Consider the following 18,994-nt stretch of genomic DNA (forward strand, 5'->3'; position numbering starts at 1 on the left):
AATGTCAAAAATCTTTTTAAACAAACATTTATATATTTTTGGGTGCAGTACATTTTTTGCCGCTTCACAGTGAACCTGGCGCTCAAACGCACAATTGCTTTCGGTATTTAAAAAACGCTACCGGTTTTTGTCGTTCGATTTCATCAACATTCAACTTTATCCCTTTCATTGTGTTCTCCTCTTCCATTCATCTCCATGTCTTCTCGTCTTCTTGCTCTTTAGTTATATCACTACATAGTATAAAACAAAGTCGCTGTCTGTCCCTATGTATGCTTAGATCCTAAAAACTACGCAACGGATTTTGGTGCGGTTTGTTTTATTGATATAGTGATTCGAGAGGAAGTTTTATATGTATAACATGCATTATGTAGTTGAGAAATACTGATAATTTTTGTTTCTAACGTGATGTCGTAAATAGACACATTTTTTGCGCTTAAATTGCAAACTCTGGCTGAACCCTACGAGATAGAGCAAAATAATGTATTACAGTATTGTACACCTTAAAACGGTCCGTGATGGTATGTGTCTTAGGGACAACCCACATTGCACCCGTACGAAGCCGGGGCGGTTCGCTAGTATATGTATAAATTACTTTCATCTTTTAATGGTCATTACTTGGCTAAAATTAATATCTTGTAGAACAAGTGTAGGAAAAATACTGAAAACTTTGTTGTTACATTAGTTTGTCTATTTGTCTGATGGTACGGAACACTCAGAGCGCAAGTCCGAATCGCATTTTGCCATATGCATAACGAAAACTTTTATTCCTCCGCGTTACATGACCAATGACCATATAATGACAAATAATAATCTGTTTTCGTTGAAGTTATTATTGCTGTAACGTCTTATTATTTTATCATCATACAAAGTGGAATAACTTTGAATATTTAATTTTAATTATTTAATTATTTATAAAGACAAACCAAGTGAGCATTAGCTACATATCATGTTAGTCAAATAAAATTATTGCTTTAACGAGGACGCAACGCTGACTCCATTTTTTAAGGGCGAAGCAATCGCCTATAATGGTCGTTGATAAAGGTAAGTGTCTGTAAGTCGAAGACTATATTGAATATCGATTGATTAAGTTTAACAAATTATATATATATATAAAGATATATATATCTTAAATATTTTATCGATGCATATATATATATATATATATATATACATCGATAAAATATTTAAGAATTAATTGGTACAAAATCAGTTACATATTTTTTTTAAATTAGTAATAGTGTTAATAATTTCTAAATAAACGATTCTTAAGTTAGCTAAGTTGGATTTTAAAAATAAATGATCTTATTCTCGTTTAGGAAACAGATTTCGAAATAGACTGTGTTCCAGATTAGCGAATAATAAACAATTTGCGTAAAGAGATAAATCAAATAACTAATCTGTTTATTGCCATGAATTAATTCATTTAATTAAAAAATTTTTATAAAGTATTTCAAGAATATGTTATTATTTAATCGATTAAATTCATTCGATTTTATCTTTATTTTGCACTTATATATATAAACGGTTACGATGTTCGTTTGTTTATTAAATATAATAACGCACATATGTAAATATTTTCGTAATTAATCAATTTATCTTGACGTGTTAACTAATTAAATAATTACAATTTTATTGCTCTACGTACAAATTGTGTAAGTACAATTATTTTTTGAAGAAACGTTTGTGATTTTTTTTTTTTAACTAATAAATTTGTTTAATTTTGTTTTAACAAATGTTTGAGTCCGTTTGGTACCACCCCCTCAACAGCAGTAATCTAGCCAGTGTAACATAACATCTTAGTTCCAAATGACTAATATCTCTAACAGCGCTACCGTGTATATGGCGGTGGGGACTACTTACCATCAGGCGATTTTCGCGTTCGCCTCATAAAAATATCATACAAAAACAATCATGAATGATCATCCATTCTAATATTATGATAAAGTCTACTGTACGCTCTCACAGCTAAACCACAGAAGCTATTTCGTACGGAGTAAGCTTGAAACCCAGGAAAGCAGAGGCTAATCGTTCAATTCACCTTTAGAAGGAATACAAGCGTTGAAATTTAGTATGTGAAGTCATCCTACCTTAAAGTAAGCTTTTGAAATTTTCATAATAAGTTTTTGGTAATTTCATGCGTAATAATAGCCGAGCCGATGAGGAATTAATAGTTTTGTCAAATAAGCTATTATAATAATAAGCCCAAATATGGTTATAAATAAAATTCGAAATTAATATTGCTTATTTTAACAAATAATATATAAAAATACGTTTTTTAAAAGGTTCCAAAATCAAAATCAAAATCTGGATATACTATATTCAAGTAAACTTTTAAAAGCACCTTTGAATCGTAATTTGACAAACTATCTTAAGTGGAGCTCTCACCGGTTCGGAATGCAGATTCTAACGAGAAGAACCGACAAGAAACTCAGTAGTTAAATTTCAACATTTAAAAATACAAATTACAGGCGGCCTGAAGGTAACGCCCCTACTGCTACGATACGAACTAAAGGTATTCATTATCAAGAGTCAGTACATTAACAGCCTGTAAATTTCCCACTGCTGGGCATCCTCTCCCTTTGAAGGTTTGGAGCATATTCCGCCACGCTGCTTCAATGCGGTTTGGTGGATACACATGTAGCAGAATTTCGTTGAAATAAGACACATGCAAGTTTCCTCACAATGTTTTCCTTCACCGACGAGCGCGAGATGAGTTATAAACACAAATTAAGCACATGAAAATTGAGTGGTGCTCGCCTGGGTTTGAACCCATAATCATCGGTTAAGATGCACGCGTTCTAACCACTGGGCCATCTCGATTCTCGAAGAGTGTGTATATATCGCTAACATCTATCAAATATTTAAATTGGCTCAGTATTATCTAGACTTAATATTCTAAAGGAGAATTAATAGTTTGTAATCTAAGGAACAATTAGCGTCGGAACATAGCCTGCGTGGCTATGTTCCGACGGTGTTCCTATACACACAACACACACGGGTCTCGTATACCGTAAATAAACAAACACAATATTCATCATATTTTCGAAACATACACAATTAATCCAAATTTTAGAGACGGCTGAAAATCCGAGTTGAGGCGTTTACGCTTTCACCGTTTACTGAGCGTATGAACAAATACAATATCTATTTACTCATTATTTACATAGCTTTGAGTTTTTATATTTATATTATAAAATAGTAAAAAACATGGGTTACTTTTGGCTAACACCTAACGACCAACCCAAAAACGCGAGCAACGCCGCCGGCTATACCAGTTGTTTTTATCAATGAGGAGATTTGAAGAAGAATCTCATTGAAAAGGCAATTGAACAATTTTAAACCCTCGTGCCTGTAATTATACTATCTCAGCCAATCTTTGATTAGCCTTACCTAGTCATAATATATGATATAAATGTCATGTCAATTTATAAGTAATTTATCCTTTTGTTTTGCATGAGGTGTTTACCTTAACAGATAACAATGATTGAATTCTCGCGTACATTGTTATTATATTACAAACTAATGATTCGAATGATATTCGAATGATTTTCAAATTATTTTTAGATTTCTAGTAGAGGAGCTCGTAATACTTTCTTTCAGTTTCCAACCACCAGAATGCTTTCAGTGGTGTAACTGATAAGCGTAGCAGATAAGTTAGATACGTGACATTTTCTTTTTAAGTACAAAGTTTTAAAAATAGAAATATTATATATTTTTTTTATAATATACTAGCTGAAGCCCGCGACTTCGTTCGCGTGACATTAAACCTCAAAAGTCCCGACTTTTTCCCTATTGTATGGTTGACATATTTGTGTATCTTTGCGTCTGTCGTGGCATTGTAGTTCCCAAATGGATGGACAGATAATGATTTATTTTGATAGATAACTTATTTAAGTGCGTTTTCATCGATAAAAACCGAACCAAAAACAACCAAAAGCTTTGAAATTTATAATTTAATCTTGTAATATTAAAAAATATAATTGTCTAACTGCGCTATGTATATTACACGATATTACACGTAGTGCTGTCGGGGATTAAAGCATAGATTTTTTTTCAGTTGCGAACACGCTACAGAGCTACACAAGGCTAGCCGTGTGCAACGGAAACTGGGCTCGCTTAAAAGTTAACGCAAAGTTTTTTGAAATAAGAACGAACCGGGGTATAAACATAAAATCATCTACGCCGTACCTATTTACATTTATTTTCTAATGCAAATGGAAAATTTAACACCACTGAAACTCTTTAAAAAGGTTTTTAACCTCTGGTTCTACAACAGCCTGATTTTAATAAAACAATGTTACCTATATGTATACCGCTATATGTTACCCCAAGGCTACTACAATAAATCATTGAAAACCGCATCCAAATCGGTTACGCCAGTTTCGAGATTAGCAGTAACAAAGGAACAGATAAACAGACCAACATTCTAATAATCATATTTATGTGATATATTGTGTTAATAGATACCTCCAGTAATATTTTTTCTCAAATATCTTCCTTGAACAGATTTCGATCAGTTATGATTTTATTATCGGGAGAGCATCGTTGTTGTTACGACATAACAGCAGGCTACACCCAAAATTAGCAATGTCAAAAATCAAAATCATTTAAAACATAAAAATATAACAATGCAATGAATGCTTAGTATATGTGTGATTTGCTAAAATAATGGAATAAGAACACGTTCTTAAAAACTAGCCTTTATATTAAAAAAATCGTGTCTTTACTGTTGATCTTTGTAGAGTTTCTTCAATGATATACTATATATAAGAGGAGTTTACTGTTTATTTAATGAGATAGTTAGTTACAGTAAGGGATGTATTTCACTGAACGAAATAAATTAAATTCTAAAATTGTAAATTCAAACTTACGTATCGTAGCGCGGATACGACGGCGGATATGGAGAGGTGGACCCGAAGTAGTTCCTGTGGCCCAGCGAGATCGACTGCATGTGCGGGTGCTGTCCCACATGCGTCACGTAGCCCTCTCCGAAGAGGGTCTTGGGGTAGGGCGTTGCTCGGAAGGGCCTCTTCATCCTACGCCTCCTCTTATAATTTCCATTCTCGAACATATCGACGCATTGGGGATCTAAAATAAGTCTATATTCACAGAAACTGTACCCAGTAAAAACGTCATAAAATAAATTGAATCAACCAAATCAACTGGATTCGTATTTAAATCAAAGGCGTTGCAAAACGAACATACAGTTATCAAGCAGCTGCATTGCGAAAATAATATAATTAAGCTATCGCTCAATAATTATAGATCGTGAAATTAAAAATATATATATATATTACAATAAGCTTTAAATAAATTAAAACCGAAAATTTGTTGAGCTTGTAAATTCCATTTGTATTCGCGAGCATTTTTGCGCGGCAAAGTTTCGCTGGCTACGTTATTCGCATAGCATATAGAAACAGGGTATGTATACAATCGCAACCAATGTTATGACTAAATTTCACATTAGTAACGATAAACAAACAAAAAATGATTTCGTTCTTTAAAGCGCGGAAGCAAATTAGAGGAGTGATGTGTGTATGCAAATCGGGTTTGAAAATTGAAATTTATAAGACGGTACAACATGAGATTCGCGTTTTTCACATAACGGGCCTTTGATACACAGCACGCAGATACTCGCAACCAATCTCAGTAACGCATCACCTAGGTGGACTCCGAGCTCTAATGCACTTCCACGCATCGAGAACAAATATCAACTCACCAAGAGTCCAATAGTTGCCCTTTCGTTCACCGCCGCCCTCTCTTGGCACTTTGATGAAGCACTCGTTTAAGCTTAAGTTGTGCCTGATGGAGTTCTGCCAACCCTTCTTATTCTTCTCAAAGAATGGAAATTCCTTGGTGATATAAGAATAAATCTCGCTCAAAGTTGCGCGTTTAGTCTGGCTGTTCTGTATAGCCATTGTTATCAAAGCCACATAGGAGTATGGTGGCTTGGTGAGGACCTGCGAAGTTGGCGTCGTCGACTGGGGCTTCATTTCAGACGCACTTCCTGGACTAGCTGGAGCCGGTGTATTTGGTTTATTCTTTGTATCGCTGCTGCAAATAATACCCTGTTATTTATTCACTCCATTTACTTATTATCGTTTTGAAGTACTCAATTTAAAAACAGTTATTATTCTTCTTTAGATATGCATTATAACTTCGCGATTGCATTAATATTATTGGGATGTTTGAATTGCTTAATAAAACATTCGCAGCGATTACAAAGTATCATAAATAAATTTTCAAAATATTCCATACAGTGATTTTACATTACCTGTTGGAGTTGGCTCCTTCCTCCCGTGATAGAGGTGGTAACGTTAGAGTCTGATAAACCCTTGATAGCTCCTCATCGCCTTTGAGTATGGGGTTTTCGGAGGTATCGGGGCCGTCTTGGAGACAAAGGCGACCGTCGTACGCCGATGTACCTGGTGAATAATTGCATATTACAACCAGTCCAAAATTGACAATCAACACAATAAGGTTTTAAGTAAATTTTGAGTCAAACATCAAAGGATAAATTAAAAGGTACGAATACTGATTTAAATGTTTATTCGTGAATCAATGATTGCTGATTACTACACTACGTATTTCAATAATTAATTAGTTTTTAACTGTTCACCTAAGATACATGAGACGGAAAAAATAAGAAGACATGCTTTCTAAACAAAAGGTCTATAATAAGTAAGGATCTATTTATAAAAAACTTCATTAATTACAACTCGCGCGTGTTTCGCTTGTATAAGTTTTAATTATAACAGTTGTTTACCTATAAAATATGTTTTCTCTTTTATATCAAGTACTTCACTTTTTTTTATAACGTCTGTTTTAAATTTTATTAAATCATAACATTAAATTTTATATCAAAAAGTATTTCCTCCAAACATTACCTTCGAATGAACCAATCATCAAACTTCAATTAAAAAACAAAGTATAAAGCGTCCTATTATAATCACTAGCAAGCTATAAGCGGTCCGTAATGCCCATCCCTACAATGAAAAAAGAGAGCTTAAAAGAAGTGGTCTTTAAAAGAAAATATTGTCTATTAAGTTTCATCGTCACAGAATATTAGATATCGTTATTAACCAGAAATTAGATTTTAACAATACATTCCATACTATGGAACATTATGTTATTAATGTAAACATAATGTTAATGTAAGTATACGCACGATTTAGCCGATCCTGCGCGCACGTGCCTCCGAATACGGCTTTCTTGGAATCGTGGCTTAGTATTGGTAGCCGCTTAAACCTAAACATTTTTGCCCCTGGTAACTATAATACTTATCATTGTAAATATACAACCTATGCATATAATGTGCCTTTATAATTCGATGTATTTGTACCATCTCGTTTGGGCATTATTATAACCTAACCTATAATTTCACGAACAACTGAAATCTGATTATGAGTTTGACATTAATCTAAACGGTGATTGGTCGGTATCAGATGCTGACGCGATAGGCGACCAACGAGCGTTCAGTGTTCAGCCAAATTAGTTAATCTGACATTGCATTACCGCGAGTTTTTGAAATGTTAATTTCCGTCTGGCTTTATACTTGAACTAACCTATTGCGAATCTCTTGCACTAACCCAAAATTGTTAAAAAAATATACATTTATTTAATATTATATACTGTTACTTACATCAAAAATCATGAGTATATTAGGTAAAGCGATCCGTAACATTTTTTCATGCAGAAACGTTTAAATAAATAATTCTTTTGAATGAATATTATTTATTCCAAAAACATATACAAATTTACAGGTCTCTGTAAGCTTCTTCGAATTCACGTTGATATATTTCAATGAAGTAAAAACAGTCGACACTTATTTGTAAATCAGCAATGAAAGATATATGCAATTAATTTTACATTTCACTGACAATAAAAACAATTTTCAGTAACGTTGAATTCCTTAAATAGCAATTAACTTTGATTATAATGTGTAACAAATGAGATATGCTATTGATCTCGCAAAATTTTGTTTATAGATAGTACAATCCACGATGACGCGCCTCACTTTTTCTTCCAATCGCTACAGTGCAAGTGTGCAATATGTGCTGCTAAAGTGTGAGTTCTATTTCTATGATCAGTGTATCTGTGTGGGCATACACACGCTAAGTTAAATGACAGAAAAGATTGATAGTCAACTGGAAATATGCTCTACTACATATTCCTGATTTCAAATGACGATGTTATTTATTCCATGTACAATATTCCGTATTTTCTTTTGAAATATTTAATTTAAAATAAAATGATTTTATTTATAATTGAAAACCTTCAAGGGCCTCCACAAATAATATTTATTATGATAATTGCACCACATTTTAACAGGTCGAATATTATAATATTGGATGATATCAGAGATTATATCAACCTTAACGACAGCGAAATACGATTTTGTAAAACAGAAATATTTAATTTTAAATTCGCATTAATGTTTGCATCAAACGAAATATTCATAAGTCCAAAATAAGTTCGAATAAGCTTAAAAAATAAATACCCATGTACCAACATATAAGTATATAATATACTACATATAGTTATGTCTGATATGAATGTACACTTTTTTTATACAGAACTCGGTGACTCTTTTTTTCAACGTATTACCTCAAACGTCAATTATGAGTTTCGAGTTTTGGGTTCAGGGCCCGGTGATAAAGGATCTAGCGTAATGCAGTGAAACTATTCCAAAAGTCATGGACTTCGGTCTCTCTGAGTTGTTTTTATTTTTACAAATAAAATATTACTTGCGGATAGCTACTTCTGCATTGCTAATTTCCTGGAAGTCGGTATATTTTCCGAATCCGATTTATAGTAAACATTATTCGAGACTACTATGTATTACATACTTCGAATAATTTTTCATACGTTTATCATTAAAAACTTGTGTTAGAAAAAATAATACTAGAAAATTAATTAGATAAACTTCACCGATGACATTATCCATGGCAAAGTGAATGTAAGTAGCCTTGTACATCGAGCCGTGGTTGACTCGAGACTAACATAGTTTGAACTATCCGCACCCCGCGTTTTACTCTCACGAAATAGTGGGGCACGTCGTCGCGGACTATTTAACTAACTTGATTACGGTGACGTATCTATAAAAGTCTAGTATTCGCGTAGACATTTGACAATATTTAGTATACAAAAATTTATTATCGCACGTTCACCAAATGTGGCCCCTCGCTCCGTGACTATTGACGTGTGGCCCAGCGCTGGGCTGGGTCCAGATGGAGTTCCAAGACGTGACGCCATGAAACACCTAGGAGGAAGGCTTCGGGAACTGTTTGACGAGTGTCTTTCCAGTGGACGGTTCCTAAAGCTATATAAAGAGGGAAAATTGGTCCTGTTGCCGAAGGAGGGGTCCACCAGACTCTTCTTCGGCATGCAGGCCGATTGTGCTGCTGAATGAGTAGGGCAAACTCTTCGAAATGATTCTTGCTGCTTATCTTGTTAAGCACCTCGAGGAGGTGGGACCGGGTCTCCCCGTATCTCTACCCCTATTATCCCCTAGGAATTCGAGGCCCGCAGAGTTGGGCCTACCGTCATGACGTCACGGTAGTATGCGCAAGCGATCCCGTGACGTCCCCCCAAAAGTCGGAGTGGGTACCGCTGCTTTTTTAGTGGGTATTCCGTAGCCTTCAGCACCGACGAGCCCCACATCATGTGGGGGAAACGCGTAATGCTTTCTTTCAGCGGAAAAAAAGTTATCAGGCGCAGGAACAATGTTTTAACGTTATTCCGAAGCACGCAATTATAAGCCCAACTAACTATATTTCTGAATTTGTACACGGAAATAAACCGACACTTTTTAGTGTCTCGACCGGATTTCGAGTCTCATGATATTCAGACTAATAAATAAACCACACAAAAATATAAAAGTCATTTGTACACATGTAAGTTACACCACCGATTTCGTTTTGATATATCCATAGACTTTCAGTTCGCACACAAAATCCGATGCCTCCTAACGAGCTTTACCAACCTACAAAACGCCCGGACTGCAACATAATATTCACATAAGAAATGTTCAATTTATGCTCCAAGCTTTGTTAGCCAACATATAAGGTAATCCAGATAAAGCTGATAGCCCGGCTAACATTGCCCTGCTGCAAGTATGACTGAAGGCAGACATTTGAAATTCGAAATCCGTTAACAGAATTACCAGTTTTTCGTATATATGTGTTGCAGTTGCATTTGTGTGTGTAAAATGTACAATGTCATATTTGTGTGTAATTACGTAAACTGTTTTTTTTATTGTGGAATGAGACGATATTGATGCATAAAAATTATGCCTAATAATATTAGAAATGGAATGTACTTATTGCTGTAGTTTCAACAACATCTAAAAGTAAATTTTAAATAGACACCAAACATTTAAATATAACAAGTCGGAGCGGGCAGTGAGTAATGGCTATGCTAATAAATAATTGATTTTTGATAATTGTTATAATTATTTTACTTATATTCTTCTTTGTAGTTTATGGAAATATTCATGTTTATTATTGAAAAAGTGTAGATTTTTTATATAGGGCAACAAACTTTAGTGAGAATGTTAAAGTCTTCTTAGGTCAGATTTATTAGGGAGTGTTCTCTACTAATTCTAAAATATAATGAAAAAAAATCCCTGCACTAAATGGATCGCGTAAGTCTTACACTCGCTTTTATAACATTTAACATTGTCTTTGGCAAACTTCAATACGTTAAAATTCGATTCTGCTAGATTAATTAGGACTTAACGAAAATCGTAGACATTTAAACATAAATAATAATGTAATTATAACAATATTTTTGCGTAATTCAGAAGATAGCTGTTTTTAAATCGCTTATTTTGTTATATTATAATGACTACGTCACTGGACGCTATAATTTAAAATTTGTAAACAGAGCATTGACTTTAAATTTCCACTGGTTAGGTTTGTATAATTATATTACAACTGTGATCGATCGGTATTTATAATAATGCGGTAACATATATAATAAATATATTCTATGTAAAAATGCGAACACTTTCCACTCAAAGAATGCGTCAGACAGTATAGGGTCCGTATCATGTTCGAACGCCGCCAGGGCATTGTATGCTATGAACAATGCGTATTTATAAAACATTACAGCCGTATCGTTCGCGAAATTAATAACAAATAACAATTGTGAAACGTTAGTTCGGCGAGAATTACCCAGGCTCTTGTAATATGGACTTTCAGTTTTGTTGAAGTATGTTACGGGTATGATGTGAAAATTATCAGACATTTCTTAATATTCCTAAGAATAGATTTGAGATTCAATCACTATCCTGTGGCATTTTTATATAAACAGCTGCGAAGTCTGAGGCAGTATACACGTTTGAAAAAAGAATGTAACCGATATGTATGTTTGCCTTGTATATTTTTGTCGCTTCCGTTGCAAAATGTCTTGCAACACCTTACTTTTGCGGTAATGTCTTAGTCCTGTTCATGGCGATTTATATAAATTTAAAGGCAAATATTCCAGTGCCTTGATTCTTCTTTATTTACTATTTGGTAGTACCCACTCATCGCAACTACCACCACTAAGCAGCGATATTAAGTATCGTTGCGTTCAGGTTTGAAGCGATGATGACGTAAGATTGTGGTTCCCAAGGGTGGCGATGTAAGAAATTGACAATGTATGGTGACCACTTACCACCAGGCCTATTTTGGCCGCGTTAAATTTACTAAAACAAATAACACCTCGTCTAATTGCAACTTGTAAGGGCTGATATATTTTTGCATTGGGCTGATTATTTTCGAAATCACGATTTAAAGGGGAAAGCAGTTTGGCCAACATTCCGCGCGGTCTTGAACAGTAACTATTTTTAATTTTGATCCATGTTGCTAAGAACTCAATATAAATTATTCTTATTTAATACTTTTTTTTATTTATGTTTCTTCTTAATAGTTAATATTGAAATCTATTCAAAAGCTTGTTTGTATAACAAGTTTAAGTATTGTTTAGTCCGTATGTATGTTCAAGGTTATTAATCATACATTATTTAAAGAGCCAATAGCTTGTTTTTGGAACAAAGTTTTTTTCGCGAAGAAGAACGTGGCTTGTAGCAAAGAGAACTGACAAATATTATCAAATGAGGAAAAAACCTGATGGGGGCAAAACTCTTTTCAGTCAACTTTTCCCCCTCTTTCCCTAGTTTTATATGATATTATTTAAGCCTATTTATATATTAAAACTAAATTTTTATTAAAAATTTGTCATTATCATTCAATTATTCTCAAACGTTGTAAATTTATTCTTATTACATTTTATGTACACAGCGAAAGCAACTGCGTTCCAACTTTGTCTCCCACGACATCGCCTTTTTCACCGTTTTTTTTTTCATTTTTAATATCTATTAAAAAATACCTTAATTCAATAATCTCGTTTCTAATAAAAAAAGTTACATGAGGTTTTTCTTTAAACTTTGAAACTTTATTTACGTTTCATAGAAATCCAAGTTTTCATCGCTTATCTTACTGATATTATAAATGTATATATAAATGTATGTATAGATAGTTTGTATATAGCTGAACGGATCTGATGATGAAATTTGTTAAGTGATATAGTCTGGAATAGAACATAAGTTTTACCACACACCTGCATCCGCCCTAACACGCAGGCGAAGCCGCGGAATGAAGCTAATCATACTATAAATGTGTCATGATTCATATAAAATTCAACAGAATATATATTTAGACAATTATCATATCATACCATATCAACCCAGAATTTTATAATATTATTGAATATTTTCATAGAGTGATAAGTTAGGCATCTCGTAAAAAACTACGTGTCAATTTTCAACTGAATCGAGTATTAGGAAAACGGGCTCAGGTACATACAGCAGATAACACATAGGACTGTAGATTTATAAGCCGTCTAATATGTTATAACCCACATATGCTGTTATTTTTTTTAAATATATATGACGTATATTTTAATATGACCCTACTGCTGTACTACAGTGGCTTCAAGAACTTTACGATATGACATAGTTTGAATTGTAATCTATTTCAATTGCAAGCAAGGTGAAATATTATAAACAATTTTGGAATTGAATCGACGCGATGTCATTGGTTGAGATCGAGTTTAAGTTGAAGACGAAGTTGTGAACTTGTATCGCATAATATATCAGAGCTATTAGCAAATCAAATGGATAATGTAAATCTAGTTCTTTTTTTAATTATATTTAGTCCTACTTCGATTGGAATAGAGTAAAGTTTGTTGGGGCATTCAATACCGAAGGTTTAGACATTTCTATTATACTAGAGTAACTAAGTTTTAATTATATCAACAAGCCCACTCTTCAAAACGTATTCTGTGGGTAAGTAAAATTCGACGAAGAATTTGATCGTATGACGTCGAATAGATGACGTCATTCGTTATATTAAATAAAGAAAAGAACTTTCTTTATTTAATAAAAAAACTACACGTAATAATTGCCTATGAACCTGTAAATTATATCGAAATTTATTTAAAAAAAAATTATGTAGTCTGGTGTGTGTTTACAAACGAGCAATTGTCTACGTCGTGGTTCAATTTAAATTATCCAATGATTTCGTGCGTGGTGCATACAATAGCAGATATATGATTTTGATTTATGTTTTGTAAATTAAATAAGAGTACATTTCATCGTTTACAAATACATTTCGGGTAAATACAAAACGCGAACACGCTGATCGTTTCGTTTATGCGTTTTTGAGACTCCCTTCGGTATGTTTATAACGAAGTAGGAATAATTGCAGTTAAAACACAAATTAATTATTACGAATTTAATATTATGTAAGTTCATAATAACGTTGATCATTTCGAGGGAATTTCGGAATCCGCAAAGTCAATAAGTCAGTATATTGTAATTGTAAGCTATTGACAGCATTCTGGAGTTCCAGGACAGTTGACATGTGCCCCAAATAAAACCGTTGATTCTGCGCCTGAACTAACTTTAATTGTGTTTATATTTGCCATCCTAGTGATGAAACTGAACGATCAGTGTTTGAACTTATTTGCGCATCTCTTTGAGTCTCACCACTACCCAGCCATCAGTAAGGATTCATCAATTGACATTTGTATAAAAAAAATTAAATATAAACTTATAATTTAATATGATTTAAATAATAATAAATAAATGACACCCACTCTGTAAGCGATGGTTACTATTTCTTATACCACCAATATCTATGGGTACCAGTTACCACACCACTTAAGACGAACAAATGGCAATGATTACAATTCATTTGTCAAGTATTTACCTGCAAAAATCGACGGAAATTGAAGTTCGTTGTTCTATTCAATTAAATTAAAACAGAAATATGTTAAAAGATCGTATAAAACATCTGTAAATGCATACCTCACAGCCCCCGGGCAAGATATACAAGCTCCAATTAGCGACATTTGAGGGGGTGAGGTGACGACCTTAGGGCATAATTATTCACCTAGAAAATTGTATTGAGAATTATCTGTGGATTAATATAAATACGGAATATATATAAGATACATATGTACTTGTTTAGACATGCGATATTATTTCTGTCTTATGAAAAACTGCGATATTTAAGAATGTTACTAAAATAAGGTACCCACATAAAATAATAAACGATAATAAGTACATCATCATTCAAATTAGCATTTATAATTATTTTATGCTTCATTAAAGTAAAGTAAAGATTATGTATTCCTGACTCATTCGTTAGTGGCAGCCATTTTCATGAAAGACTATTTGACAAACTGTTTGACAGATTGGATGAAAAAAAAAATTATATCTTTGTTTTGAACCATTTTCATTTCGTTGAGATTTAAATCGCAAAATTTCTAAGGACGTTTTACTTAAAAAAAATAGAGATTATACAAGCACAAATGTACTCTTTACTTTTTTATGTCATAGGTGGCAAACGAGCACGAGGCTCACATGATGGAAAGTGACTATCAATAATAATAATAGTGATAGTAATTAGTATTCTAATCTCACTATTCTACATAATCAGTAACGTGTATAATAAATTGAATTTTCATAATGCTACGACTTTATTATCAGTTTTCTTGTATTATAAGTTTCGACTCCGTAGACAAAGAAATCAATATATTAAAAAAGAAAAGAACAATTAAGAACTCCTTTCAAAATAATTTAAATTTAAAAAAGTTAAGCCGTAGAACGAACTAATTGTCGGGCAATTAAATCAGACTTTGACACATTTTTACGATTACGTATGTGTTACCCGGGCTTAATACCGATAGCAATACAAAGGGCGATTGTTCTTTTAAACAATAAAGCTTTATAATGCAAAGTTCTAGGTAAGGTTACTATAGACGTTAGATAATAAGCGGTAAAAATTACTCGAACGAAATTTAGCCTATTTTTAAATTTAGAATATTCATTCGATTTGTTTTTTTTTTTTTCATTTCGATAAAAGTAGAGCAAGGAATATTCGGTTCGTATCCGATATTCTTATATACTACTAAGATTTTTTAATGAGAAATGAAGTATTACATTATGCCTATATTTTTATACAATAATTTATCGTATTCAATACAATCGAATTGAGTTGAGATAATTAAAAAAAAAGGATTAAAATCATAATTACAAGACAAAAATATATATTGCAATCCTCGCTCTCGGTGGATTAAACTATTCGTAGCGACTCTAATTGAAATAATATTTAATCAATAAACGCATTACTGAAAATAACTTATAACTTCATGATTTTTATCATTTATACATATATTATTGTATCCATTAATGTTTTTTTTTACTTAACTTAGAAATTCAATACATTAATAATCAGTGAGCCGAGATTGCCCAGTGGTTAGAACGCGTGCATCTTAACCGCTGATTTCGGGTTCAAACCCATCCAGGCACCACTGAATTTTCATGTGCTTAACTGCCACAACTTTTTCCCACTGCTGGGATAAAGGCCTCCTCTCCCTTTGAGGAGAAGGTTTGGAGCATATTCCACCACGCTGCTCCAATGCGGGTTGGCGGAATACACATGTGGCAGAATTTCGTTGAAATTAGACACATGCAGGTATCCTCACGATGTTTTCCTTCACCGCCGAGCACGAGATGAATTATAAACACAAATTAAGCACATGAAAATTCATTGGTGCCTGCCTGAGTTTGAACCCGAAATCATCGGCTAAGATGCACGCGTTCTAACCACTGGGCCATCTCGGCTCTGCATAATTACACATTGAAGAAAAATTATGCCGGTGTCACTAGCGAGATGTAATATACGTGCAAAGCCAATGAATGTGCAGTCCGAAACCATTTCAACTTTGAATTTGTTCTTTAGAATTCCTGAATTCTAATAAAATACTATTGTTTTTGAAAATCTTTCAACATTCAACTTCGATCGTACTAGTGAGAATCTAGACAGTGATCCTGTAATATTCAGCGAGCTATACCTGATAAAATCATGTTTGGTTTCGTGGAAAAGCTCAAACATTTTCCAGGAATGTTCTTATACGTTTGGAAATGTTATATCAACGGAGAAATGTCATTGATAGGCTTGAGAAGTTAATGCCGCAGCTAAATGTATGTAATTAGACATTTTTTCTTATTGAAAAACGTTGCTTAATTTATATATATATATATATAACGAAACCTCAGTAACTGTAACACCTACAAATTTGAAATTTGGGTGGTTTCTTATAGGATGTAGACATCCGCTAAGAACTGATTTTAGGAAACTTCATCCATAAGGGGTACAACGTGGTTTGGAAGTTTGTGTTTTATAAATTTCGTGCGGGTAAAGTAGGTTCAGCTAGTTACTACATAATCCATACTAATCACTAGAGCACAGCCTCAAAACGTTTATACATAAACGCGATATCAGAGTCGCCGAGGCTACTCTCTCTGAGGGCCCACTGGATCGCAGTAAATAGGATTAAAGGGATTATTTAGATATTATTTATGAATGAAATTGATGGATTTTAAAATGAAAAAGTCCGTGTGGGCTACAAGAAAACGATGAGCTTGAAGTCCAGCGAAGATCTGCTGATGTTCAGTAAAAATATAAAATATAAAACGCCAGTAAGTAGCATAAGCTGCATGTTGAGTCTGCCTGCGAAGTGCATTTGTTTTTAATTTAAATTTAATCATAGAATTGTTTTATTATATTCTTATATCATTGGAACCCTAAGTAAATAATTTTACTATAGATTTGATACAAAATATACTTTGCATAAATCTTTACAATTCATTTTTAGTTAAAATCTGTAGATGTCTGTGTGTGTATTGTATGTGTGTGCGTATGAGATAGAAACATTTGTGAATTTAATTGAAACAAAAGAAAATTACAATTATGAAGACAATAAAAAAAAACATATGAAGTAAAGTACTCGAGTAAAATATATTTCGTGTAACTAGAAGGACAGTTATTTTTAGTTTAAGTTTCAGTATCGTGACTCAAAATATTTGTAGCACCGCTTCGCTGGATACAAATCAAAATCCATCCCCTTTGCACTTGGTTATTTATTGCAACGATGATTTTTCATATAGATCCCGAATAGTTATCTTATGTTGAAGATTGAGTTTTTTTTTTTTAATTTGGAGAATACACTCACACATGCGAATGAATAAATTTTATTTATGAGATCGAGAAGTGACCTCATTAGCTCAACGGTTGCACTGTAAAAATCGCAGGTAACATTCGAACACCTTAACGCGGTATTCGAGAGGAAAATGTAAATGAAATCGATTCTTTTAAAAAAATTTAGCCATATATTTAAAATAAATGTATATTTTGTTTTAAAAAATTATTAACAAGAAGCTTCTATCTCACGCTTCTATCTGGATAATTTAAAAAGTGAAGTAACACTCAGACATATGTATGTTCCAATTCTACACTGACACGTATAGAAGTTCGAAAATGAGTATTTTGAAGGAGGATACGATTGGTATTTATTTCACCATGCATACATTTGCAAGTTCCTAATTATATTTGGCGATTAAGGGACAGAGCGGAAATTAAGTATTAATAACTATATGACGGTTATTAGAAGTGGATAGAACACATCGTGATCAGGTCATGTGTGTTTTTCATTTACTTCTGTTTAAATTTTAACATATTTTTGATACCGAAGTATTTTTTATTGTTTTTTCATTTTGTTATCAATAAATATGTCTTTTATTATTGCAGTATTTTCGAATTGTAGTAGATAAATTCTGCCAAAAATATCGCGCCAATCTGCAATCGAGAAACACTGGCATTGGATCAAGCTTCAAGTTCTTCCATGGAAGGTCTATGGGATTTTATTTCAATTTAACTTTACCGATTCATAAATTCAAACCATTTGTTAAAAAAACCGATAAATAAAAAAGCAAGATTCAATACAAGAATGATATTCTATAAATGATAAAAAAGTGAAACTAATACTTGTTGGCTTCCAGGCAGGATATGTTATATACAATTATACATGTATAATATTACTAACATAATTTTGTATTTTAAATGTTGAAAAAGAATAACTAATGAGTTGCTGGTCGGTTCTTCTCGGTAGAATCTACATTCCGAACCGGTGGTATCTTCACTTAATATCATCATCATCCTCCCTTATCAAAATTTAACTTGGGGTCGGCGCAGCAAATTTTGTAAAATCACGATTCAAAATTTCTAGTAAAAGTCTACTTGAATAAAGTAGATACATTTTGTTTTTTCTCCTTATCGATTTTACTGGCATAATTAATTTTGACGTTAATTAATCCTATAAAAAATACTACTTTTAAATATTTGAATGATGAAAAAGTTTTCATCTTAAAAATTCACATATAAAAAACGAAACAGCTCATCTATCTAAGAATAATTAAAGCTTGCAAACACTAGATAATATACTTTGAAATTTGTAAAACATTTAAAAAATATGCAAATTTTAAGTTTCAAAGTAATTTTAAGCCTAGCGTAAATGAAACTTTATTTACAGAGCGAGATATGGTACTATTGGGTGGAAAGCTGAGAGCCTGGTATTTTTTTTTTTTAAATTTATTATATAT

The 18,994-nt window shown here is 32.9% G+C and overlaps 1 protein-coding gene across 3 annotated transcripts in view; it reads right to left on the bottom strand.

The window, feature by feature from the left end:
- Positions 1 to 18,994, bottom strand: part of LOC125076134 (forkhead box protein L2-like) — a 105,753-nt gene that overhangs the window by 23,512 nt on the left and 63,247 nt on the right. For 2 of the 3 annotated variants that reach the window (XM_047688107.1, XM_047688109.1), the window contains exons 4-6: positions 6,275 to 6,425; positions 5,720 to 6,054; positions 4,872 to 5,088 (exon numbers count right to left, since the gene is read on the bottom strand). In XM_047688107.1, coding sequence (XP_047544063.1) covers positions 4,872 to 5,088; positions 5,720 to 6,054; positions 6,275 to 6,425 — 703 coding nt within the window. The remainder of the gene's footprint in view (positions 1 to 4,871; positions 5,089 to 5,719; positions 6,055 to 6,274; positions 6,426 to 18,994) is intronic. The other variant, XM_047688108.1, reaches the window with a different exon arrangement.

This window comes from Vanessa atalanta, chromosome Z (genome assembly GCF_905147765.1).
Source record: "Vanessa atalanta chromosome Z, ilVanAtal1.2, whole genome shotgun sequence".
Lineage (NCBI taxonomy): Eukaryota > Metazoa > Arthropoda > Insecta > Lepidoptera > Nymphalidae > Vanessa > Vanessa atalanta.